This window comes from Sus scrofa, chromosome 14 (assembly GCF_000003025.6).
Source record: "Sus scrofa isolate TJ Tabasco breed Duroc chromosome 14, Sscrofa11.1, whole genome shotgun sequence".
Lineage (NCBI taxonomy): Eukaryota > Metazoa > Chordata > Mammalia > Artiodactyla > Suidae > Sus > Sus scrofa.
In genome coordinates, this window is record NC_010456.5 from 115,173,102 (window position 1) to 115,198,034 (window position 24,933).

Below are 24,933 nucleotides of genomic sequence, written 5' to 3' on the forward strand. Positions count from 1 at the left end.
TCTAAAACTAGAGATAAATGCAGAAAGTAAAAGGAGTAAGTCAACATGAATGAAAAGGTTAGAACACAAAAGGAACATTTTAAAGTAAGGAGTGTGTGGTGAATGTAAGCTAGATGGAGAGGGAGTCTGGAGTGAGGGGAGACTCTACCTCTATTTAAGTAATAAAATATGCTTAAAGATGGTGGAAAGGGCAAGAGAAGGAAACATCAAGGAATGGAGAGTATAGCCAGGAACAGTGTTGGAGGTAGTGTGGAACAGAGTGCCAGGAACACTCTAGAATGTGTAAGGAAATTAATACCAATTTACATCTGTGCGGCGCTTTATGCTTTTCAAAACCCACTATAGGTGCAAATAAATCCAAAGTCAATGGATTAGAGTTAGAAGGAAGGGATTAATGGCTCTAACTCTGGGGAAGATCACCCAAGACCACTGGGATAGGAGGAGTGCTGTCACTGGGATGGGGGTTGGGAATGTACAGGAAAGGAAAATAGATCACTTAAGGTAACAGCCAGAAAGAAGAGGTAGAAATGAGTGGAGGAGAGAGAGAGTCTGTGTAAGCCGGCGCTAGGTGGAGTCGCAGAATAGTAAGAGGCAGAGGGTGTGGAGTGGAAAGATCTGGAAATGCGGTCACTGAATAAGAGCACTAGGGGAATGGAGAGAAATCAGATAGGAAGCCCGCAGGCAGGCATTGAGAGTTGAAGAAGAGGTCGAATTTGCAGGAGAGAAGGTTTACAGGGAGAGGTGGTAGTTCCGAGGGAGGTATTTCCGCATGAAAAAGTCAGTGCGAGGCGGTGGGCGCCGCACCTCACGGACAGCGACGCGCCGATGGCAACGCTGTGGGATTCGTCTCGCTCCCGGCCTTGCGCCATGGGCAGTGTGTCTCTTGGCGCGGCTGCGGGCAGCAAACGCCAGACCTAGGCCGAGGTCTGCAATGGTTACTCTGCCTCCGCTGTTTACACCGTATCCGGGAGACCGTAACCCCTGCGCCCATTGGCTCTGTCGTTTCAGACAAGCGGATTGGTGGAAGGGCTGACGAATTTCGACCAATGGGAGATCGGGAAATGAGCGATGGGCGGGTCCCGGGTGACGTGCTGGAGTGCCCCACCCCCAGGCAAATAATTACAATATTCAAAAAGAAGAATAGCTGACTAAAATATTGAGTGCTGACCATACCAGACATTGTCCCAAGCGCCGTCCAGGTATTATTTCATTTATATTCAAATCCCTCCTCAGACCCATTTTACAGAAAAGGAAAGCAGGATTAGAGATTTTTCTAAGACTACAAAACTGAGAAGGATTTAAAGACAAGTCTAGTCTAGATCTAGAGCTCCAAGCTTTAATTACTGTATTACATTCTCTATTGTGCGCTCCACTCTTTCAAGGAGGCAGACAGCTTCTGGAAGCAACTAATGGAACGGTCAACAGTTGTCAATTTGCTTCTGCTCTTCCCCTCTCCTATCCTCTCTTGCCCTCTGCTACCTCACCCCTTTCCTTTGTCCCTCCCCTCCAGTCATCTCCTTTTCCCTTCTTTACATCTCTCTTTCCTGTCTTGTCACCTTCTCTTCTTCATTTCATTCACAGATACTTACCAAATACTCCGGTGCATTGTGCTAGTGTTTGGAACAAAATAGAAAACCAGATACAATTCCTTCCTTCATGGAACTTAGAAGTTTCTTGGTGGAGCACCGGGTGGGATGGGGGGTAGACATCCATTCAGAAATGTAGAATCACAGATTGAATTAAGAAGAAAAGGAACATGATATCATGAGGACTTTTGTTGTGGTCTTCTCCTACTTGGATGGGCAGTGTCAGAGCTGGTTTCTGTGTGCATGTGCCATTTTCACTGAGATTTAAAGGATGAGGATTGCCAGTGGGTAGGGGATGGAAAATAGGCAGAGGAAAGTTTGTGTAAAGGTATTAAGGCAGGACAATAGATTGTATGAACTGGGAAGGGCAGTGTGATTGGAGCAGAGGGAGATAGTAGAACATATGCAAGGCTAGAAAAGGTGCCAAAGCCAGGTAAAGGCAACATTAAGAAATCTGGTCTTGGAGTTCCCGTCGTGGTTCAGTGGTTAATGAAACCGACTAGTATTCATGAGAATACGGGTTTGATCCCTGGCCTCCCTCAGTGGGTTAAGGATCCGGTGCTGCCGTGACCTGTAGTGTAGGTCGCAGAAGCGGCTTGGATCCTGAGTTGCTGTGGCTGTGGTGTAGGTAGCAGAAGTGACTCGGATCCTGAGTTGCTATGGCTGTGGTGTAGGCCAGCAGTTACAGCTTCAATTCAACCCCTAGCCTGGGAACTTCCATATGTTGCAGGTGCGGCCCTTAAAAGACAAAAGAGAAAAAAAAAGAAATCTGGTCTTTAGCCCAAGAGCCACACAAAGACATTAACTGGTTTTCAACAGAGTAATGATGTGATCAGATTTATTAAAATCATTCTGGCAGCAGAAGGATTATCAACTGGGTAGGAGAGTAGAAAGAGTAAAAATAGGAAAGTCAGTTAGGAGTTGGTTTCATGGTCCTAACAAGAGAAGCAAAGTGGGGCTGTCAAGCTGAGCACTTCAGGCATTTGGGACTGGATGCGGGGGTGAGTCTCCTACATTGTAGGATGGTTAGAATCATCCCTGCCAGTAGCACCTCCACAGTTGGGACAATCAAAAATGTCTATGGGCATTGTCAAATGTCCCCTGGAGGGGCAAAATAACCCCAGTTGAAAGCCAGTTGAGTCAATGTATTTGAAAAATTGTTTTAATGGTAAAAAAAAAAAAAAATCTATAGAATTTGGTGATGGAGGAGTTCCCACTGTGGTGCATCGGAAAGGAATCCAACTAGGAGCCATGAGGTGGCGGATTTGATCCCTGGTCTCAATCAGTGGGTTAAGGATCTGGTGTTGCCGTGAGCTGTGGTGTAGGTCACAGACGCGGCTTGGATCTAGTGTTATTGTGGCTCTGATGTGGGCTGGCAGCAACAGCTCTGATTAGACCCCTATCCTGGGAACCTCCATATGCCGGGGGTGCAGCCCTATAAAGACAAAAAAGACCAAAAAAAAAAAAAAAGAATTTGATGATGGATTGGTAAAGAAGGGTAAGAGAGAAGAAGACTGAAGGATGCTCCTGGATGTCTGATTATCACAGTCAGAGATGGTCCTGACTTTTGCTGAGATGGGGTGGGGGAAGGAATGGAGCTACATGTTTCTGCCCTGAAGAGTTTCTTTGCTAAAATGTAAGTGCCAAACACAGGTAGTGCTTAGTGCTAAAGGACTGCACAAAACTGGCTGACAAAATCCCACATTCTGAGTCACAGGGAGAAGTGGGTTCAGCAACAGTCAAGATTTCTCCTCTAGTACTTCCTAAGTTCAGGGCAATTTCTGCTGCCACTCTCTCACCAGTTGGCTTCTTTGTGTTACCACCAAGCCCTCCCTACCCTCCACTCCACCCCAACCCCAACATTCCTTTAACTACAACCTGAGAGTTTTAAAAGATATGATGGGGCAAGCCCTGCCACTGCTCCCAAAGTAAATGGTATATAAGAGGATATACCTGGGCTGGAGTCAGCCATGACCCTGGGAAGCTGAATTTGCCCTGTGCTAGAGCAAAGAGGAACTGAAAAAATCAAACTTAAAATGCAATCATGTGGCTACTCCATTGAAACCTTTTTTTGTTTGTTTTTATGAAAACAGAGGTCTCCAGCTGGGTTTCTGGGAAATACATGTGGCTAATATTCAGGAGGAGATGCCCTGACCTCTGCACCATGCAGAACACAGGAAGATGAGTGGCCTTTCATTTTCAGTCTGGAAGGGGAATGGAAAGGTAGAATAAATCAGGAAAATGGGATCTAGTTCTCACTGTGAAGGATTTTCTGATGTTAGAAACAAAATCTAAAACCCACAAACTTTTTCTCTAATCAGTGACCCAAGGAGCAGCCCTGAGCTCCCAAAGGTGATAACCAGTGTGCCATTTTTTGGAAGTGTCTTCCCAAACCCGCCCTACCCCTCTTAACTTCCTCTCTCCTCGCAAATCTCCACAAACCCCACCACCACCACCAGACAAGTTCTGGACAGAATAAGCCTAATCTTCAGCTTGAGGTTTTATTCCTTTGTAGGAGAACTCATCTTGTATTAAAGGCCAAGAAAGAAGTGCTTAAGCTCTTTGAGCCCTAAAACCAAAACCGGTACACAGCCAGCCACAGAACAAAAAAAGGGGAAAAAAAAGCCTACTTTCCACAAAGAAATCATTTCACTCCCAGCTTCTCTCCAAATTACCTGAAAGATAGATTTTCAGTAAATTTTTCACCCATTAACTAGGTTTTCTAGGATCATTTAAACATGAGAAAAATATAAACCATACTGGAAAGTATTTCATTAAGTAGATAAATAACTTCCTGTGATTAGACAATTATTTGCTTTTTGTGAAAGGTAGCAATGTGTACAAGAAAAGCTGGAAAAAGCAAGAAGTGAGCATTGTTTCTCTGGGTAAAAAGATGTAAATAATGAATGTTTTTACATTAAAGGAATAACCAATTGCAGTTTGGAATATCTACTTATTTTCTGGTAATTGACCCCTTTTATCACAGTGATAATAATAAACCACGATTTACTGAGCTCCTACAATATGTTAAGAATGTAACAATATCTGATTCTCTCAATAACCATACTGCAGAGGAAACAGGCTCAGAGATTTAGTTAGTGCAAAGTCAGATTCAAACCTGGGTCCACCTGCCTCTGAATCTGTGTGTCCTGCACAAATTTCCTCTCTGCTCTGCTATACTGATAGCTAATTTGTAGGAAGCTGCTATCTGTACCTGGGATCTTACACACTTAGCACACACATATTATTTTAACCTTATTGCATAGACAGGGAAATTGAATCTCAGAAAAGTTGAGATTATTGCCCAGAGTTTCACAACTTTCAAATGGGTTTGAACTCAGATAGTTTTATTTTTATTTTTGCTTTTTAGGGCCACACCCACGTCATATGGAGGTTCCCAGGCTAGGGGTCTAATCGGAGCTATAGCTGCCAGCCTACACCACAGCCACAGCAACACCAGATCTGAGCCGCATCTGCCACCTACACCACAGCAACGGTAGATCCTTAACCCACTGAGCAAGGCCAGGGATCCAACCCAAAACCTCATGGTTCCTAGTTGGATTCGTTAACCACTGAGCCAGGAGATATCCAGACCTGAAATTTTGAATTGAATGGGGCATTTAATTTGAATTGAGCATTTTTCTTGAAGAAGAAAAATAGGGAATCCTTCATAATTCCCAGGAGCTTAAAAATAAGTCATATGGGAAGAGGTTACATTTTTATGGAGATTCTGGACCGGATATTTAAAATGACTGAAAGTTACTATTTTGTGCGTTTAACCTAACAGATTCAGACTATTTTCTAACTTTGAATATCTTATGTGTATATGGAGCAAAACTTTATGACTCCATTTCTTATTCCAAGTTGTTTACCTTGATCTTGATACAGAAATATGTATACTAGGTTGAAACATGGAAAGAGTTTGTAACTAACCAGCATCCAAGCAAGTAAGACACTAATGATACAGTTTTGGATAATGCTTCAAAGAAGGGGACTGTGAAAGTTAGTTCATAGCATGTAAGGTGGAGGAAGGGGATTGTCAAATCATGCCGATTCCTCATTCCAGGGTAAGAATACAAATAGAGACCGATTAACTGTGGAACTTCAAGGCCCCTTCAAGAAGATAGATCTCAAAGCCTCTGGCCAAGAGATGAATTACCAGACCCTTATCATCACCCCATCCATCTCATAGTAATGCCCCCTCCTCCACCTTGAGCAACCTGGCCTACCCCTTCCTACCCTGTAGTAGGAAAGGTATGTGGCCCACTCCTCACCCCACCCCTATAGGGGCCTTATACACCCCCAACCAACCAGCAAGTGTATTATGAGACCCCTCTTTCCCCAACCAATCAGCAGATCGGCAGGTGTATCATTAGACCTCTCCTCTCTCCCTTGGCCATAAAAACAGATACCACCATACATACCCATGGGGGTGGGGGGTGGGGCTCTCCCTGATTATCAGGAAGTTGTCTTGCTGTGCAATCAGCAGCCTCTCTCATCTCAATAAATTCTTCTTTCTCTTCACCTCATTATGCTGGAAAATTCTTTTTTCTGACCCACATGCATGGACCATGACAATGACCATTGATATCCATCTAGTTGAAATAATAAAGAATTGGTATCAGGCTTCAACAGGTTTCATCTAGAACTACTTGAGCAAATCAATGTAGGCTAAAGAGATTTGTTTTATATTTAAAGCATTCCTCAGCCTCATTTGTTATCATTGCCAATACCACACTAATTCATGTGTGGAACCAAAAATCAGAACCCAAAATCTGGGTTCTGGAACCAAAAATCAGAACCTAAAGAGAAGTAAGAAAATAGTTACTTGATTCTGCTGGGAAAGGATCCTTAGTAGAGAAGCAATACTTTAGTACTCTATGAAAGAAAGGAGTGGACAAATTCATTAATCTTTTCCCTTATCCAAGTTCTGCCACTCAGATCTTCCCCACACTCCCCAAACACTTTCTGCCTCTGATATCAGTAGGAGCACAAAGCACAAACCTCACAGCACTCAAACACAGTAAGTTGTCTTTTGTTTCAAGAGGCAAAAGCAGAGAACTCTGGAGCCAGAGAGGGGTTAGTCATAAAAACCAAGAAGGGCCCAATGCGGCCTTCCCAGGGACAGATCCCCCCATGTCTCCCACCTCTTGTTTGTAGAGAAAGCTTTAGCCTCCTAGGCCTTCCCTGAGTTCCAAAGAGCAAATTTAATAAGAGAAGTGAGAAAATGCATAAACAAAAAAACAGTCAAACAAGACAAATAATAATTTAGCCATAAGGTCAAGGGCCCTTACTTCCTCCTCAAGAGCTACAGAGAATATCCTGGGCCATATGCTTACCTTGTTTTGCAGACACTAAAATCTCCAGCAGGTGGAAATTAAATTCACTACATGTTGACTACCAGGACTTAGGACTCAGACCTGTTGGAGTCAGAAGTTTGATGACCTTAACTCCCGAAATACTCCCTGTTACCTCACCACTAACCAGTTAGAAGAATATCAAAAAGTTGATCATGCATCCTGGACCTATTCCCTCACACTGTTGTTAAAAATTGTTCCCATTCTCCTTGGTTAGCCTGGCATTAAACACAATCCTTTCCTTTATTACAACCCAGTATCAGTATATTGGCTCTACTGCAGAATAGGAGAGGGGATCCATGTTTGATGTGGTAACAACTGTAGATCATTAGAGCTGCAAGGATGCTGGGGGAATGTTGAGTGCTTTATCCACAGTACAGAGGCATGTGCTCTCTACAGGCGGGGAGGGAGGCAGGAGCACCCCCTGCTATGTCTGTGGGTGGCACCATGTCACATATGTTTTGACAAACTATATACTTAGTGATAAAATAGAAAAAAAGGGTTATTTTAAGAAGCATGATAAAATACATTATTTACAGTGTAACAGAAAGTCAGGAAGTTACCTCTGCAAGTGGTACCTGGATACAGAGGGCTCTGCCATTGGGGCTTCTGAGTTTGCTTGGGGCCTTGAATCCAGGGAAATTTTGCAGAATTGATATATCTATGGTCTCTAACATAAGACTTCATTTAAAGAAATCCAAGGGCTGTTCATGGACAAAAACGGGAATCAATTTTCATTTTGGCACAAATAGCACATAAAATAGCACTTTAGGAGAGCATTAAATAACCAAAATTTGGAAGACCATGGTTTACTATGATTACAAGTTTAGGATTTGAGTTTGAATAACCATATCAAGACTTAAGGTCCTCTTTAAAGGATTCAAGTCTCATCTGCATTAAATTCTCCATTAAAACTTCTCATCAAAGTAAAAGCTTAAAAGCACTAAAATCCATCAGTACATTCTATTTTATATTCTTTCATCCGATGTCCCCTCAATTTCCTTTGCCTTTAGGGTCTTACACGCTCTTTGTGTTCCCTTAGATCAGAGCCAAAGGAACAGTGTTTTCCAAAGACACAAAACCAAACCAAACCATATTCTGTGGCCATAAAGTTTTTACTGACATGACAAGCTTGGAATCAAGTGTTTCATTGTATTCTACAACAAAAATTTGAGTCCATGCCTAGAAAAAGAGGATGAAGTGGTAAAAATATTTGAGTTCAGATTATACTCTTCGGAGTCTATGTGGTTTGGAGAAAAGAGCCCTCAGCCTAAAACTTCATGCTCTTATTTTGTCTCTGCTTCTTTTTAGGTATATAACTGGAAAAGTCGCTGGCCTTCTCTGAAATTTAACTTCATCGTCTATTAAAGTGAACCTGATAATATTTTTTCCTGCCTACCTTCACAGAGCTGTTACGAGGATCAAATGAAATAATGTACATAAAAAGGACTTTATATAAAATGTGCAGTATAGACACATGGTCCTGTTACATAGAAGCAAGGCATTTCCCTCAGCTGTTGAGCCTGGAAGGTGATTTACTTGCACACTGCGAGCATGCATCATGTCCATGCTGGCTACCTGGTCACAAGTCTATGCTAATTTTTTTCCTCTGAGTACTCAGAATACCATTGTAGGCTAATTCTAAGAAGGGAAATATTATCAAGTTCCCATAAATTACTCATTAGCGTAGGTAACACAAGTTTGTATTCTAGAACAATTACTAGTTAGAACATGTTAGTGGTTTGTATAATCTGTTACTAAGCATTTTTTCTAAATCAAAGAACACAGAACAGAAAATTTCACAACGCATCCTACATGGAAAAGGTAAATAATGTTTCAGGTACGTGTGTATATTTGTATTTTTGTACTGGATCATTAAATAAAATGTGTTTTTTCCTTAAAAAAAAAGTAAGTACTTTAGAAGTGATTATGAGGGACACATATTCTATTTCATCAAATCTAAGATAAAACGGTAAGGGGAGAAATCTGCCAATGAAATTACAACAGACTCCTTTCTCATTACTCAGAATTTTTCTTTGATACTTACTGAAAAAGCTCTTTTAAATGCAGACAGATTTTATCATAAAAGAACTGAAACTTATTTAGAAATGTTTATTTTACTCTATACTGCTGTTGTCTAAGTATAAAAAGGGAAATATAACTTATATAAATTAATATATTCCTACAACATCTTTTATTTTTAAAATCCAACTCTTTTGAGGAATTTTTTCAAATCATGCATAGGCATTCTTTCCCCTTACTACCTCTGCCACAGCATTGTCCTCTGTGCTATCAAGAACATTTCATTTAATAATGTAGCAAGAATGCTCTCTTGTTATCTCTGGGATTTTCTTCCAAGCCACAGACATCCTCCATGCAAGTTCAAGCACAAGCAATAACACCTACGTCAAGCTGCACCCAGCCTACAGTGATTTTAAGATACAGCCAGTTCTCAGAGGTGTTCAAAAGTGAAGAAATGTACATTTTAGGATCAATGAAATATGGTAATGGTTAGAGATCAGACTCTGGTGTCAGTTCAGAGTTGAAAAACCAGCACCACCATTTCAAAGTTTGAGGCTCTTGAGAAAGTCACTTAATTTCCATGCCTCAGTCCATGGTAATAGTAACAGTATGTCTTATCTAATTCTTAGGATTGTTGTGAGGATTAGATATTTTTCATGTAGAACTCTTAGCGGGTACCTGGCGGGAAGTATGCATTCAATAGATGGGATTGTCCTCTATGTGCTGTTTTACCACATTTTCATTTAGCAATATATCTAGAACACATTTCTGCATCAGTATATACAGATCTACTCCAACCCTTTGAACAGTAGTTAGGCTTTTTTTTTTTCCCCTGTTCCTTTAAAAATCAGTTTCTCTATGAGTCCTGTTTGGCTCAGCAGACACAAACCCAACTAGTGTCCATGAGGATGAGGCTTTGATCCCTTGCCTCGCTCAGTGGGTTAAGGATCCAGCATTGCTGTGAGCTGTGTTGTAGGTCGCAGACACGGCTTGGATCTGGTGTTACTGTGGCTGTGGCACAGGCCAGCAGCTACAGCTCCAATTCCACCCCTAGCCTGGGAACTTCCATATGCCATACAAAACAAAAAATATACCCCCAAAAAATCAGTTTCTCTAGGTTTTATTTTTTTCAACTACAACACATAGTAAAACTCAGATTGTATAGAAAGGTTTTCAAATGACAGTGGTCTCCACCACATTTCTTCTCACTTTATCTTTTTCCATCTTGATTCCATTGTCCAGAGCCACCTTCCAGTTTAAGAAACAGAACAAAAGTAGCAACCCTCCCTCCCATCTACTCTGCTACATACCCTCTTTTTTCCTCTCTTCCTTCTCCCAGGGCTAACCACTCTCCTGAACTCTCTTTACTACTCCTTGCTAATCAATTCTACCACATATGCATGTCCCATAATAAATACGCTTTTTTATTTTGTATGTTTTTAAAGTTAACATATATAACATATATATTATTTTGTGACTCAATCCTATGTTTTTAAGATGCACTTATGTTGATAGCTGTAGATGTAGCTTACTAGTTTTTATTGCTGTATAGTTGTCCATTATGTGAATATACCACAGTGTATTCATCCATTCTGCTCTTAATGCACAATGCACTTTTAACAGTCCCCTGTTTTTTGTTTTTAAATTCTTTTCTTTTTGGCCACACCTGAAGCATGTGGAAATTCCTGGGCCAGGACTGAACTCCAGCCACAGTAGTGACAATGCTGGATCCTTAACCCACAGAGCCACTAGGGAACGCCAAAGCTCTTTTCTTCTCTCTCTCTTTTTTTTTTTTCCTTTTTACGGCCGCATCTGTGGCATATGGAAGTTCCCAGGCCAGAGGGTGAATCACAGCTGCAGTTGCTGCACACCATAGCCATAGCAATGCCAGATCCAAGCCCCATCTGTGACCTATGTCAAAACTTGTGGCAACCCTGGATCCTTAACCCACTGAAAGAGGCCAGGGATTGAACCTGCATCCTCATGGATACTAGTTGGATTCTTAACCTGCTGAGCCACAATGGGAACTCCATCCAAAGCTCTTTTCTTTTTTTTTTTTTTTTTTTTTAATTTTATTTTCCCACTGTACAGCAAGGGGGTCAGGTTATCCTTACATGTATACATTACAATTACAGTTTTTCCCCCACCATTTCTTCTGTTGCAACATGAGTATCTAGACATAGTTCTCAATGCTATTCAGCGGGATCTCCTTGTAAATCTATTCTACGTTGTGACTGATAAGCCCAAGCTCCCAATCCCTCCCACTCCCTCCCCCTCCCATCAGGCAACCACAAGTCTCTTCTCCCAAGTCCATGATTGATTTTCTTTTCTGAGGAGATGTTCATTTGTGCTGGATATTAGATTCCAGTTATAAGTGATGTCATATGGTATTTGTCTTTGTCTTTCTGGCTCATTTCACTCAGTATGAGATTCTCTAGTTCCATCCATGTTGCTGCAAATGGCATGATGTCATCCTTTTTTATGGCTGAGTAGTATTCCATCGTGTATATATACCACATCTTCCGAATCCAATCCTCTGTCGATGGACATTTGGATTGTTTCCATGTCCTGGCTATTGTGAATAGTGCTGCAATGAACATGCGGGTGCATGTGTCTCTTTTAAGTAGACAAAGCTCTTTTCTTAATGGGACTATTCACTCTTATGAGGCTTCATATCGTGGGGATTAAAATTTTTTTCATTTGTTATCGCTTTGGGCCCTACTATTCACTCCCTCATTCAGCTAATATGGTTGCATAGAATATTTTTGAAGAAGGCTGTTCCTCTCTGCTATGGGTTATCATAGACTGTTAATTTTTAAAGAAACATTCATATTCTTATGATAAGGGCCCCTAATTTTTTAAGAGCTTTTAAAAATAATTAACTAAAATAATAACAATGAAACACTGCATGTGACTTTCAATATTCCTAACTTACTCTATAAAATACCTTATTAATATAAATTTCTTTCAAATTACAAAGTATATAATTATTCAAATTACATACTTGAAAATTCACAGAAGACTGTTGTATCAAGCGGGTATATATGGTCTGTAAAGACAGGTGGTACTTAGAAGGAAGAAAACTATCACAAGGCCCTCTTTGGAGTTCCCGTCATGGCTCAGTGGTTAACCAACCCGACTAGTATCCATGAGGATGAGGGTTCAATCCCTGGCCTCAATCAGTGGGTAAAGGATCCGGCCTTGCTATGAGCTGTGGTGTAGTAGCTCGTAGACGTGGCTGGGATCCCATGTTGCTGTGGCTGTGGTGTAGGCCAGTGGCTTCAGCTGCAATTCAGCCCCTAACTTGGGAATCACCATATGCCATGAGTGTGGCCTTAAAGAGACAAAGGCCTCTCCCCCTGCCCAAAAAAAGTGAGGTTCTCTTTAACTACCAAAAACAGTTGAGTTTAGCTCCCTCAGGTCAATTACTGACAACTACAGCTGCAAAAATGTGAAATACTGTGCGCTTTACCTGTAGCTAACAGCAGTGTGTATCCAGATGTTCACATATGATGCACACAATCACAAAGGCCTTGGAGCTGATCCACTGTGATGCAGAGCAGTACTGCAGAGCAATGGTTTCCTGGGACAGTACATTTTCTGGGGGGAGGGACACCCCTTGGCACACGGAGTTCCTGTCTTGGTCCAGGGATCAGATTCAAGCTGCAACTGCAATGTTGGATTCTTTTAACCCACTGTGCTGGGCGGGGATCAAACCTGCATCCCTGCACTGCAGAAATACTACCCACCCCACAATGGGAACTCCCTGGGACAATATCTTTTGTTTCCAATTTTTTTCTTTGAGGAATTAAATTTTACTTTATTGATGAATTGGATCTTTCTTATCATTACAACAAAATGTTACCCATTTCATACTAATTTGGGGGTAGGCAACTTCAAATAAAAGTTCTCAAATACTCTACATGTGGAATCTTTAGTTTGGCCAGTCAGAAGTTTTGCCTGGCCAAGTATAATTTACAGGGTTCATTTGCATGATATAATTAATGTGCCAAAGACTTTCTAAAAAGTTAATTTTCTAAAAAAGAGTTAAGGTGTTCCCATCATGTCTCAGCAGAAATGAATCTGACTAGCATCCATGAGGGTGCAGGTTCACTCCTTGGCCTCACTCAGTGGGTTAAGGTTCCGGTGTTGCTGTGAACTATGGTGTAGGTCACAGACACGGCTGGTATCTGGAGTTGCTGTGGCTATGGTGTAGGCCAGCAGCTGTAGCTCTGATCCAAACCCTGGCCTGGGAACCTCCGTATGCTGTGGGTTTGACCCTAAAAAGCAAATAAAATAAAAAAGAGTTAAGAGTTAAGCAGAGTTCCCTGGTGGCTCAGAGGTTAAGGATTCTGCATTGTTACTGCAGTGGCTCCAGTTTGATCCCTGGCCTGGGAACTGCTGCATGCCAGACCCATGTTTTAGCAAAAATATGGTCTAATTTTTTCATTTAGCATCTATAATAATATTTACTTAACACTTATTCTGTACCAAGAACTGTACTGTTTCCTATTTATTAATTTAATCTTTCTTCAAACTCTATAAAAGAAGCATTAAATTTTGACCACTCCATTTCACAGATGAGGTAATTGAAACACACCTTTTTGTGTGGAACTTGCCCACATTCACACAAAAAGTTGCTATTATAAATCATATGGTTTCATAATAAACTCATATGTTGAATTTTGAATTCATAGATACATATGTTGAAGCCCTAACCCCCAGTATGTCACAGAATGTGATCTTATTTGGAAACATATTCACTGCAGTTGTAATTAGTTAAATTAGGGTGGGTGGGTCTCTAATCCAACATAACAGGTGCCTCTATAAAGAGGGGAAATTTGGACATGAACATGCATACAAGGAGAAGGCCATGTGAAGACGAAGGTAGAAATGGGATAATGCTTCTGCACTCCAAGTAATGCCAGAGTTTGCAAGCAAACCACCAAAAGCTGGGGGAGAGGCATGGAACAGATTCCCCCTCACAGTCTTCAGAAGGAACCGACCCTGCTGACACCTTGATCTGGGACTTCCAGCCTCTAGTACTGTGAGAATAAATCTCTACTACCTAAGCCACTCTGTTTGTGGTACTGGAGTGGGCAAAATATTACAGGAATGGAGTTAGGATCAGACCCAGGCAGTAAGACTCCAAGATGGTTTTGCTTATCACCTCACTCTGCCTCTCCCATAACAGAACAAATCAGAACAGAAATACCACCTCTTCCCACCCCCAAACTGGCACAGGAGCTACCAGCTTGCAAATCTATGCAAACAAAACATTGACTACCCTTTTCCAATGTCTGTACCATGTGCCCTGGAATCCCCCTTTCCTAACCCTTAAATTAAGAGGAGCAGATTGAGCCAGATGCCCTGGCCAGATATTTTTCACAGATCTGCAGACTAAACTCAATAACCCAGCTGCCTGACTCTGAGCATATGCCCCTGCTAGGGCTTCAAATGCTCCATATATAATAGCTGTTTTTTTGTTTGTTTTTGTTTTTAAGCAGGGGGTACTGGAGACCACCATTAGTAAGGGCTCTGAAGACTTCCAGGTTCTTTTGTCCGTTTTGACACGGGAGCACCTCATGGCCAGCATAATGAACTTTGTGGCAGCATGATAAACTTTGAACACGAGCGGTATTTTAAGTCTTATCCCCTCCCCGCCAAACCAGGTCAGATGCCAAGGGGGATGGGCCTCTGGCATTGATCGCTCTCTAAGCACGCAGGCTGTGGTGGCAGTGCCTTGCTTCTCCCAGTGGGTGGGAAATCAAGGCCGGACAAGGGGCCGGTCGCCCACCAGGCTTCTACTTATGGGTTTGCTTTCTGCTTGCTCCCTGGCAGACCTCTCCGAACTGGTGGCCGCCCTGGGCTGGCACTTCTGGGAGACTTAGGGAGGGAGAAAAGGAGCCAGGGAGGGAGGGGCGGCCTACTTCCTAGATAGCCTGCAAACCAGGGTGGGAGCTCTTCCCCTGCTGCACCAAGAAGTCTGGAGGATCAGCCAGGAGCCTGGGGAAGGGTGAGGCCAACCTCCCGCGATCCGAGGAAAAATCTGAGCGACCCTCGGCCACGTGTCCAGGAGCAGCTGTCTGGAGCCAAGCCGCCCGGGAGGGCCCCCACCCCGGGGGAACCAGCCGAGGCAGTAGCGAGCAAGAGGGAACGCTGGGCGGCCGGTTCCGCGACCGCGGGAGCCTTCGGGTCCCACCTGCTCTCTGGGCTGTAACCGCCTTCTCTTCTCCCCAACAGGAAGTGCGCCCCCGGGACCGGTCCCGAGGGCCTAACCCGTGTCTACAGTGTGAGGTTCTGTCCTTTCACCAAGAGGACGCTCCTGGTCCTCAACGCCAAGGGAATTCGGTGAGGGGGCCGCTCCCCTATCAGGCCAAGAACCAGCTGCTACAGGCGGCGCGAGTGGGAATCCTGAAAAGGGTCCCCGCTGCTTCCTTTACTGCAAAATACACAATGCTCAGCCTTTTGGGGAGACATAGTAACTTATGGACCCTATCCTCGCGTGGTGGGGAATGCCACAGGCTCCACCAGCCTATGACGCCCCATTTAGATTAACTATTTCATGGATCCCAAAAGCTGGGGCTCCAATAATAACGTTAGTGATGTGCAGAGATCACTGGAACGGTAATCACAGGCAGCAGCCCTTTTAGCTCTGGTAGATCCTGGTTACTGGTGTATTGCACTTTCCCTTTCCCCCACTTCATTCATGTCCTGCTTATCGGATATTATTTGCTGATATTCTGGGGATAGAGTCCCTTCTCCAATAGTGGGTAATTTATCTCAGTCCAGAGTCCAGACCTCCACACACCACCGGACATAGTGCTGACCTAACTGTACAGTGCATGTTCCTATGGGATTTGGGTTGTTGGTTGAGTTAAATAAAGTGTCTATACCTAAAAATTCAGACTTTGGGGAAGCCTTATTGAAATTAGGATGGTTATTGACATAAGAGTTATCTTCAGGAAATATGAAAGTCACTGGGATTTTCTCAGAGCTGAATATCCACCGGAACCACCTCCCTCCCAATGATCTTTAGATGTCTGTGATGTGAAAGTTTAAAACATAGCCCCTGTTCTTAAGAAGTTTTCCGTCTATGGCTTAGAGTTTACAAACTAATTTTAGTCTTCTGGGGGAGAATTAGGCAACTCTTTCCCCTGAGAGAAAAGTAAGTTACATTCTTAAAAGAAATTATTTTGGATTAGCTATCTCTTTAGTAAGATTTGCTTCTTATTTTGGATGAAACTGATTTTGAACACAATAGCAAAACACTCAACATTTAGTAACATTTATCTAAAACATTATTTTAGCCAAGTATTTTAATATATCCTTAGTCATAATTATTTTTATTGAAATTAAGAGAAATCCAATTTAACTGTATTGGAAAAATACATATCTTGTGTTCATATAACTGAAAAGTCCTGGAGCAAGCCACAACTGTATTCTGGGGCACAAAGTCTTGGGTTAGTGCCTTTCTGGACGTCTAGATTGAAAACTCTACGTTATTTACTAGGAAAATTTTCCAAAGGAAAGCTAATATTAATGTACAAGTGTGTGTATGGGGGTAAGGAGTGGTAACAGCTGCAAGGTAGTGTAAACAGAGGTCTACTATGTTCATGGATTAGTTTTGCATCCCAATAGATTTTCGTGCCAGTACTAGAATTTACCACATGATTAACAAAGCATGGTTTTCTCTAAAGACACATCTTCCAACTTGTTCGGCAGGTATGTTGACTTGTTGGCTCACAATGCCAGGTTACTAAGATGCATGTGTGTGCTAACCTTCTTTATTACAAAAGCCCAGTATTTACCTTTCTGTTTCACAGTATAAATTTTCAGAAATGTTGATAATTCCTTGGCAAGGAGACTTATTTTTCTTGCAGTGGCTTGTATCTGACTGTTTAGTGGTCTGTTAGCACATGAACATTTGAATACACACATACAGATGCCAGTGTTCAATGGGGCTATTCCTCTGTATCCATGGTGGGAGGTCTGCATATTTAAATCTTCAAGGTAAGTGCTATTCTAGCTACTAAGATGGATGGGGAAATAGGAAACAAAAGCTGCTGGTGTGTATCATTTTTGAGTAAATAATGTTCTATTGAACACTTATCAGCTTTGACAATGATACGAACCTGGCTTTAATGATTATATGAAACTTTCCTTTCTCTTATTTCCCCTAAAATCTCTGAGGCAAGATAAGAATTAGATATAAAAACCATCTTAATACAGGCTGGACTTCACTTGTTTTCTTCTTTATGGGTTTAACTTAAGTGACTTACCCATGTATCATTTTTTTTTTTAAATATCAACTAATGGAGATTTAATCGGAAAGTTTATTTCATGGAAGCATTTTTTTGATTCTCTTAATATTCTGGTAAGAAGTGAGGAACTTTCATTCAAATTAGCAAAAGGAATTGAATATTATCATGTTGATTCTCATATAGTGGGGTATGGACACAATTCAATTAGTTGCCTTATAAAATATACAGTTAAAATACCTCTTAGCCCCACATGGAGTATCTTATTGACAATCTTAAAGCATTTCCACCTATTTATTTGACAAATATGTACTGAGTATCTATCTGAAACTGCTTATATTTCTTCGTAGCATTTAAACCTATTTAAAATTTTGCTCATTTACATGTTTGCTTATGAATATGACCTAGACTCTCAAAATCGATGCTTTCATGGAACTTACATTGTAGGGAGGTGACATAATAAGCATGCAATTAAAGAAGCAAAGTAATTTCAGATACATATTATCAGGTCAATGAAGAAAGTATTACAAAGAGTGAAAAAGAGGTCAGTACGGCCAGATGGTAATGATGAGAGGGACTGATAGGAAACAGATTGACAGATAAGCAAAGGACAGGTCAAATGGCATGGAAAGAGGTTTAGAGTTCATCCTCATTGCAATGAGGAGCAGCTGAGGGCTTGTAAGCAAGCAGGAGGGTCACTGATCCAGTTTTGATCCAGTGCATGGAGGATGGACTGTAAGGAGGCCACTGTGGAAGCAGAGGGACCAGGGGGACTACTGTAGAGGTCCAGGTGCCAGATAATGTCCTAGACAAGGTGGCAGTGTTAAAGCTGAGAATCAGATAAAGCCAGAATGTGATCTGGAGGTCTAGCTGACAGGTCTTGATGACCCATCTGATTTCAGGAAGACGGGACAGAGGGAAGGAATCAAGGCTGAGCTGACTCCTGAATTTGGGGTCTGATCAGATAGATAAGTGGGTGGTGGAACCAGTGAAGCTTCCTTCAGGAGTACAAAAGGAATGTTACTCTCTTGACTGTCTTCTATGTGTCTTTCAGGCATCAAGTCATCAACATCAACCTGAAAAATAAGCCTGAGTGGTTCTTCCAGAAGAATCCCTCAGGTCTGGTGCCAGTTCTGGAAAACAGTCAGGGTCAACTGATCTATGAATCTGCCATCACTTGTGAGTACCTGGATGAAGCATATCCAGGGAAGAAGCTGTTGCCAGATGACCCCTATGAGAAAGCTTGCCAAAAGATGGTCTTTGAGTTGTCTTCTAAGGTGTGTGTGTAAGACATTTCAGCTCCCATTTGAAACACCTTTGGTTGTGAAGCTAAATCAGTGTTGTCACTCATGGTTCAATGATTTGGGAGTAGCAAACCAATAGGGTGATGCTCTTGTCAGCTCTGCCATGTGCTGCAAGCCCTTTCATGGTCTGGATCCTGTTTACCTCTCCAAAGGTATGCCTCTTCCCTCTTCTGACCCGGTGTATTCCTGCCACGCTGAATGTTTTTCTTTTTTCCAAACTTGCCACCTTCTTCTCAACTCTTGCTGGAATGTTCCTCCCCTTCTCACCTTAAGTTTGTTTTTGAAGGCTGTGAATCTGACCACGCTTTCAAATGAGAGGACTGGTATAGTTAGCCTCACACTGATAAACTAAGAACTTACTCTCTACCTAGGTGCCTCCTTTGCTACTAAGCTTTCTTAGAAAGCAAAATAAAGACTGCTCTGGCCTAAAAGAAGAATTGGGTAAAGGATTCAGCAAGCTAGAGGAGGTATTCAAGCCCTTCTCCCTGCTTTCATTTGAGTGACACATTGTATCCACCCTTTTGTTCTACTCTTTTCCTCATACTCCCATCTCCAAAACTGCTTTATGGCAATTAATAATAATATTAGTTAGAAAATTTTAGTTTACAATGGATAGCTATAAGCTGTTGTGTTTAAGATATAACCTAAAACACCTAAAAATGTCTTGTCATTGGTTTGCTTTTAAAACTTTGTGATATACTGACACTGAAATATCAAGGGAGGAGTTCCTGTTGTAGTACAGCAGAAACGAATCCGACTAAGAGCCATGACGTTGAGGGTCTGATCCCCAGCCTCGCTCAGTGGGTTAAGGATCTGGCATTGCCGTATGCTGTGGTGTAGATCGCAGATGCAGCTTGGATCCTGCGTTTCTATGGCCATGGTGTAGACCGGCAGCAGTAGCTCTGATTTGACCTCCAGCCTGGGAACTTCCATATGCCACAGGTATGGCCCTAAAAAGTGAAAAGAAAAAAAAGAAAATCAAGGGAAATTTTTACCCTGTTTCCAAAATTTGCCAGCCTTTTACATTCCTCCATGCTTGTTTGTTTTCAGTCCTTGAGCATATTTAAATTAACATAACTATAACAGGGCATAAATCATTGTGTTCTTTTTTCCACTTAATGTTATATAATAAATATTTCCCATAACAAGGTGATGCCATGAATCAGATAGACACATGTGGAAGCCCAGGTATGTTTTTACCTGCTTTGGGAGAGAGCTGCAGTTTTGACCTTTATATAGAATCTTCCACTGGCCTTGAGACATTCCATTCACAGTCAGCCTTAGGTTTTTACTGAGGGAAGTCATAGTTCCTGTCTTAAATGGGTATGCATACTAACATTTTATCAGTAACTATGAAGTTTGCTATGGATTTTTTTCAGAAAAGTTTTTTGTTTTTTGTTTTTGTTTTTGCATTAAGAAAGTTCTGTTACTAGAGTTCCTGTCATGACTCAGCGGAAACAAACCTGAGTAGTATCCATGAGGATGCAGGTTCGATCCCTGGCCTTGCTCAGTGGGTTAAGGATCCAGCATCGCCATAAGCTGTGGTGTAGTTTGCAGATGCGGCTGGTATCTGGTGTTGCTGTGGCTGTGGTGTAGCTACCTGGTGTAGGCTACAGCTCTGATTTGACCCTTAGTCTTGGAACCTCCATATGCTGTGGGTGTGGCCCTAAAAAAACAAAAGTCACACACACACACACACACACACACACACACAAAAGAAAGTTCTATTACTAATTTGCTTATTTTTTTTAAGTCAAGAATGACTGATTTTAGTGAATGTCTTGTTTGCTTCTATTACATCTTTTGAAATGTTCATAGAATTGTTTCCATTTAATCTGCAGAGTATAAGTGGCATTGACAGATTTTTCTTGTCTTGAACCATGCTAGCTAGCATAACTGGGATAAAAGCTACTTGTTTTCAATGGATTTTCATTAACTAGAATTAGTTAATATTTAACAGGTTTTTGTACATTTGTTCATAAAGGAGATGGTTTTGTTCTTATAGTATCTTTATTTGGTTTTTATATCAAGGATATCTAACCACATAAAATGAGTTGGTTTATTTTCTCTGGATTTCTAAGCCCTGAACACATTTGATAAGGTTTGGCTGTTTCTATAAAACATTTGAATCCAGTGTCTTTTATGAGGCTAGAGTTTTCATTAGTAGTTCAACTTTTTAAATAACAATTGATTTTGTGAGGTTTATATTTCTTCTTGAATCAATTTCGGTTATTAGCATTTTTCTTGAAAAGTATCCATTTCATCTAAGTTTTCATATATATGGGCATGAAGATGATCATGTTTCCTGATTTCAAAAAAATCCCTATATCCAACTACAGTTGACCCTGAACAGTGTGGGAGTTAGGGATGTTGATCCCCTGAGCAATAGAAAGTCCACATACTACCAGCTAAATTTGGAGTTCCCTGGGGGGACACATAACATTTTCCCATCTAAGTTCATAGACTCCATGTTAAGGACTCATGCTTTAAAGTGAACAGTACTGTTTCTATGTTTCAAGCTGCTGATAGGGTATTTCCTGCTGACTAAAACTATCATACTTTTATTTTTGCATAATATAATAACAAGGCACTACAGTTTAAGGACATATCCAAAAAAATATTTGTTCGCTGTACAATTCTGAGTGCCTAATTATTGCAAGGCACTGTGCTAGCAGTATGGGAGATAGAAAGTAAGATGTGGTCCATACGCTTCAGATGATTAATTTGGTAACAGACCAAAAACAAATGCTTGGGTAGATATAAACGATCTGTCTACAATGCAGGATGTTACAATGCAGGGACCTGAGAAAAACTATGGATGTTTTATAAAATGGTTTGGTGTTTATTAGTCAGATAATATTCTCAGTTCTTCTCCTTGCAAAACCATAATTACCAATTCATTTAAATTTTCAAAAATATACTATTTGTGCTTGGTTTTCAAAGAATGTTATTTGGCATCTGCCTAATAGTTAATAGTTATTTCCATGTATTATAAGTAAATTTTTTATTAAAGTATTATATGCAGAGATTTACCCAAAGCATAAGAGTACAGCTTGATAAATTTTTACAAAATGAACAGGGCCATGAAACTAGTACCCATATCAAGACATAGAATATTAGTTTTGGCTGATTTTGGGGGCGGGAGCTGCACCCATGACATGTGGAAGTTCCTAGACCAGGGATCCAACATGCACCATAGCAGTCACTGGAGCTGCTGCGGTGAAAATGCCAGATCCTTAACCCACTGCACAAGAGAACTCCTAGTTTTGTATAGTTTTATACCTTATACAAAAGGAATCATATAATGTGCACTCTTTTGGATCTATCTTGTTTCATGCAGCTATAGGTTTGTGAGGATCATCTATGTTATGTACAGTTCATTCCTATTCTTTTTATAGTGTTCCAACATATAACTATTGCCCAGTTTATCCATTTTACTCCTTCCTGATGGACAGTAAACATTTCCCTCTTTGGGTTATTACAAATAGTGCTGCAATGAACATTCTTATATCTATTTTCTGTGAATATATGTGCACATTTCTGAGGAGTATATTTACTGGGTTAAGGGTATGCATGCACTCAGCTTTAGTAGATACAGTTAAAATAAGGTTGTACCAATTTAAATTCCTATCAACAGTGGTTCTACACTCTTATCTACTTTGTCTTGTTCATTTTAGCCATTCTGGTGGTTGTGAAGTGGAATGACATTTTGTTTCTAAATTGCCTTTTCCTGATGACTAATGAAGCTGAGAACCTTTTCAAATGGATGGATTCAGACCTCCTCTTTTTTGAAGTTCAAGTCTTGCCAATTTTCTGATGGCCTGTTTGCCTTTTTCTTATTTGATTTTGATGAGTTCTTCTCTATATTCTGAATACCAATCCTTTGTTGGAATATCTGTTATGAATATCTTGTACTCTGAAGTTTGTTTGATGTTTCTCCATTTTCCAGTTTTTATTGTGTTGTTTTGCTTCATCACAAACTAAAAAATTCTAAAGCTTAAACTAATCAGATAAAAAGCCAACTTGTACCTGTCCGGATAAAAGATCCTACTTTCGCTTGCTTAACTTGCCTTCATCGTTTCTGATGATCAATCTTACCAGATGCACAAATAAGAAGTATTCTTATGCTGTTTAATGTTCAGGTTCTGACCAAAAAGAAGACAACATACTTTGGTGGAAGTTCTCTCTCTATGATTGATTACCTCATCTGGCCCTGGTTTGAAAGGCTGGAAGCCCTGGAGTTAAATGAGTAAGACATTTGAATACCTTGTGCATAAATTAGGACAATGACAACTGGAATAGTATATATTGACCTCTTTTATAAACAGTAACTAAAATGCCTCATTCACCTGGCTTGAATGGGAACAAGCAGACAGGAGGGGTCTTGGACTTTCCAGGGCATGCCATCCACCTGGCCTCACCATTCTTCCCCCATCCCTGGGGGTGGGGAATTCTGTGCCATGTGGTAACATGTTTTAAAATCAATTTAGTCCTTCCCTCCTGGTTAAAAATCCTTAAGGATGTACATTTTTATAAAGATGTTATGCAGGACTGTGTGCCTAATGCCAAGACCCATTTATCAGCAAGAGTCCTGCACTCTTGTTCAAACTCCATGTTTTGAAGTTTGGCAGCTACCTTGGCTTACTCCCACTCTTTAGAGCTCAGAGCTATTCAGGGTAACATTTAGATACAATCTAACCAGAGAATACTAAGTATATAATAACATATCAGTTGCCTCTCTTGTTCTCATTTAAGAAACCTATCAGTCTCTCAGTTTGGACAAGTCCTCACACCAAACTGAGCAAGTCACTTCACTCTAGTCTTAGATGCCTCTTCAACAGAACCAAGACCTCTCCAGTATCTTCCAAATCTCATATTTGATGACTCTGTGCACTTTAAATAAGTATTTTATAACATTTGTAAAAGTTAGAAAAAAACAAAATGAAACAGCAGAGTGGTAATGATGATATAGAGGAGACTTTGCAATGCCTTCCTATTTAGCCTTGCTCACACTCCAAAACTTAAGCTCTGGATGGCAGCCATGATGAAAGATCTGGCAGTAATAGCCCTCCTCATTGAACCAAGGACCCTTCAAGGTTTCTTTGACCTCTATTTGCAAAGCAGCCTTGAGGCCTGTGACTATGGGCTCTGACAGTGGCAGGAGTCAGCAATTAAGATATATCTAATATTTTCTTTCACTAATATGAAAATAGCATGCCTTTATGTTATCAAGTCCTCTCACATCTCATTCTACCCACCTAATCAGGTTAGATACTGTGGCCTAAGTATAGGCTTTTCTCAAAGCCCTCCTGTAGAAATATAAACATATTTTCTAACTTAGGATGCTCAGATGACTCTAAGGGCTCTACTAGTCCATGCTAATGGACTGGATAATAAACTATAGGGTCACTTATTTAGAAGGCTGCTCCTGAGCTGGCCTCAGACTGTCCCTCCAGGCTTGCCTCTCATGGCTGATCTCTTGTTCTTATCATTATGATCTCTTATTTTCTCTGATCTTTTGGCCTTTGCACACACATTTCCTCTGCTTGGAATCCACTTCCTCCTCCTCCTCTTTACAAAGCTGATTCCTACTCATCCTTTAAGTATCAGTGTTCATTGAATTGTGTCCCCCAAATGCACAGGTTGATGTCCTAAACCTCAGTATCTCAGAACGTGATGTGGTCTGGAAGGACCAGCTTTACTAAGTTGGATGAGGTCATTTAGTGTGGCCCTACTCCAACATGACTAGTATCCTTATAGAAAAGGGAAACTGGGAGAAAGCTACACATAGAAGAACACCATGTGAACATGAAGATAATTATTCACAAGCCAAGGAGAGAGGCCTGGCACAGATTCTCCCTTACAGCCCTCAGAAGGAACCAACTGTGCTGATACCTTGTTCTCAGATTTCTGGCCTCCAGAACTATGAGATAATAAATTTCTGTGTTTAAGCCACTCAGTCTGTGGTACTTGCTTCATGGTAGCCCTAGCAAATTAATATATCCATTGACAAATGAGTAAGTAAACTGTGGTATATCCATACCATGGAATAGAAAGGAACAAACTTCCCTTGAAACGCACACAGCAGCATGAGAGAATTTCAAAGGAATTGTGCTGCATGAAAAGAAGCCTGACAATGAATGAGTATATGATGGATGTGCAATTCTAGAAAACACAAACTAATCTAGAGTGAGGAAAAGCACATCAGTGGCTGCCTGGGGGTGAGCGGCAGGGCCACAATGGTGAGAGCAAGATGTGTGGCAAGAGCCAACAAGGAAGGATCCGAAGAAGCACAAGGAAACTTGGGGGGGGGGTGATGGTAGATTCATTATCCTGATATGGTGATGGCTTCATGGCTAAGTCAAAAGCTATCATGTTGTGTATATGTACCTATGAGAAATTT

At 41.1% G+C, this 24,933-nt stretch overlaps 1 protein-coding gene and 1 long non-coding RNA gene across 6 annotated transcripts in view; one reads left to right on the top strand and one right to left on the bottom strand.

Moving 5' to 3' along the window:
- Positions 1–24,933, bottom strand: part of CFAP43 (cilia and flagella associated protein 43) — a 128,437-nt gene that overhangs the window by 99,573 nt on the left and 3,931 nt on the right. For 2 of the 5 annotated variants that reach the window (XM_021072821.1, XM_021072819.1), the window contains exons 4-6: positions 12,438–12,634; positions 7,507–7,647; positions 6,011–6,181 (exon numbers count right to left, since the gene is read on the bottom strand). Coding sequence is in view for 2 of the 5 variants with exons in the window: in XM_021072818.1 (XP_020928477.1) it covers positions 805–869 (65 nt within the window). In the remaining 3 variants the exon portion in view is untranslated. Of the gene's footprint in view, positions 1–804; positions 957–6,010; positions 6,182–7,506; positions 7,648–12,437; positions 12,635–24,933 lie in introns of those variants that run through there. The other 3 variants (XM_021072818.1, XM_013983708.2, XM_021072820.1) reach the window with 2 other exon arrangements.
- LOC100623931 lies at positions 14,967–23,083 on the top strand. Its single transcript, XR_002338508.1, has 3 exons — positions 14,967–14,981; positions 15,209–18,997; positions 22,673–23,083. It is a non-coding gene; the product is annotated as an uncharacterized LOC100623931 (long non-coding RNA).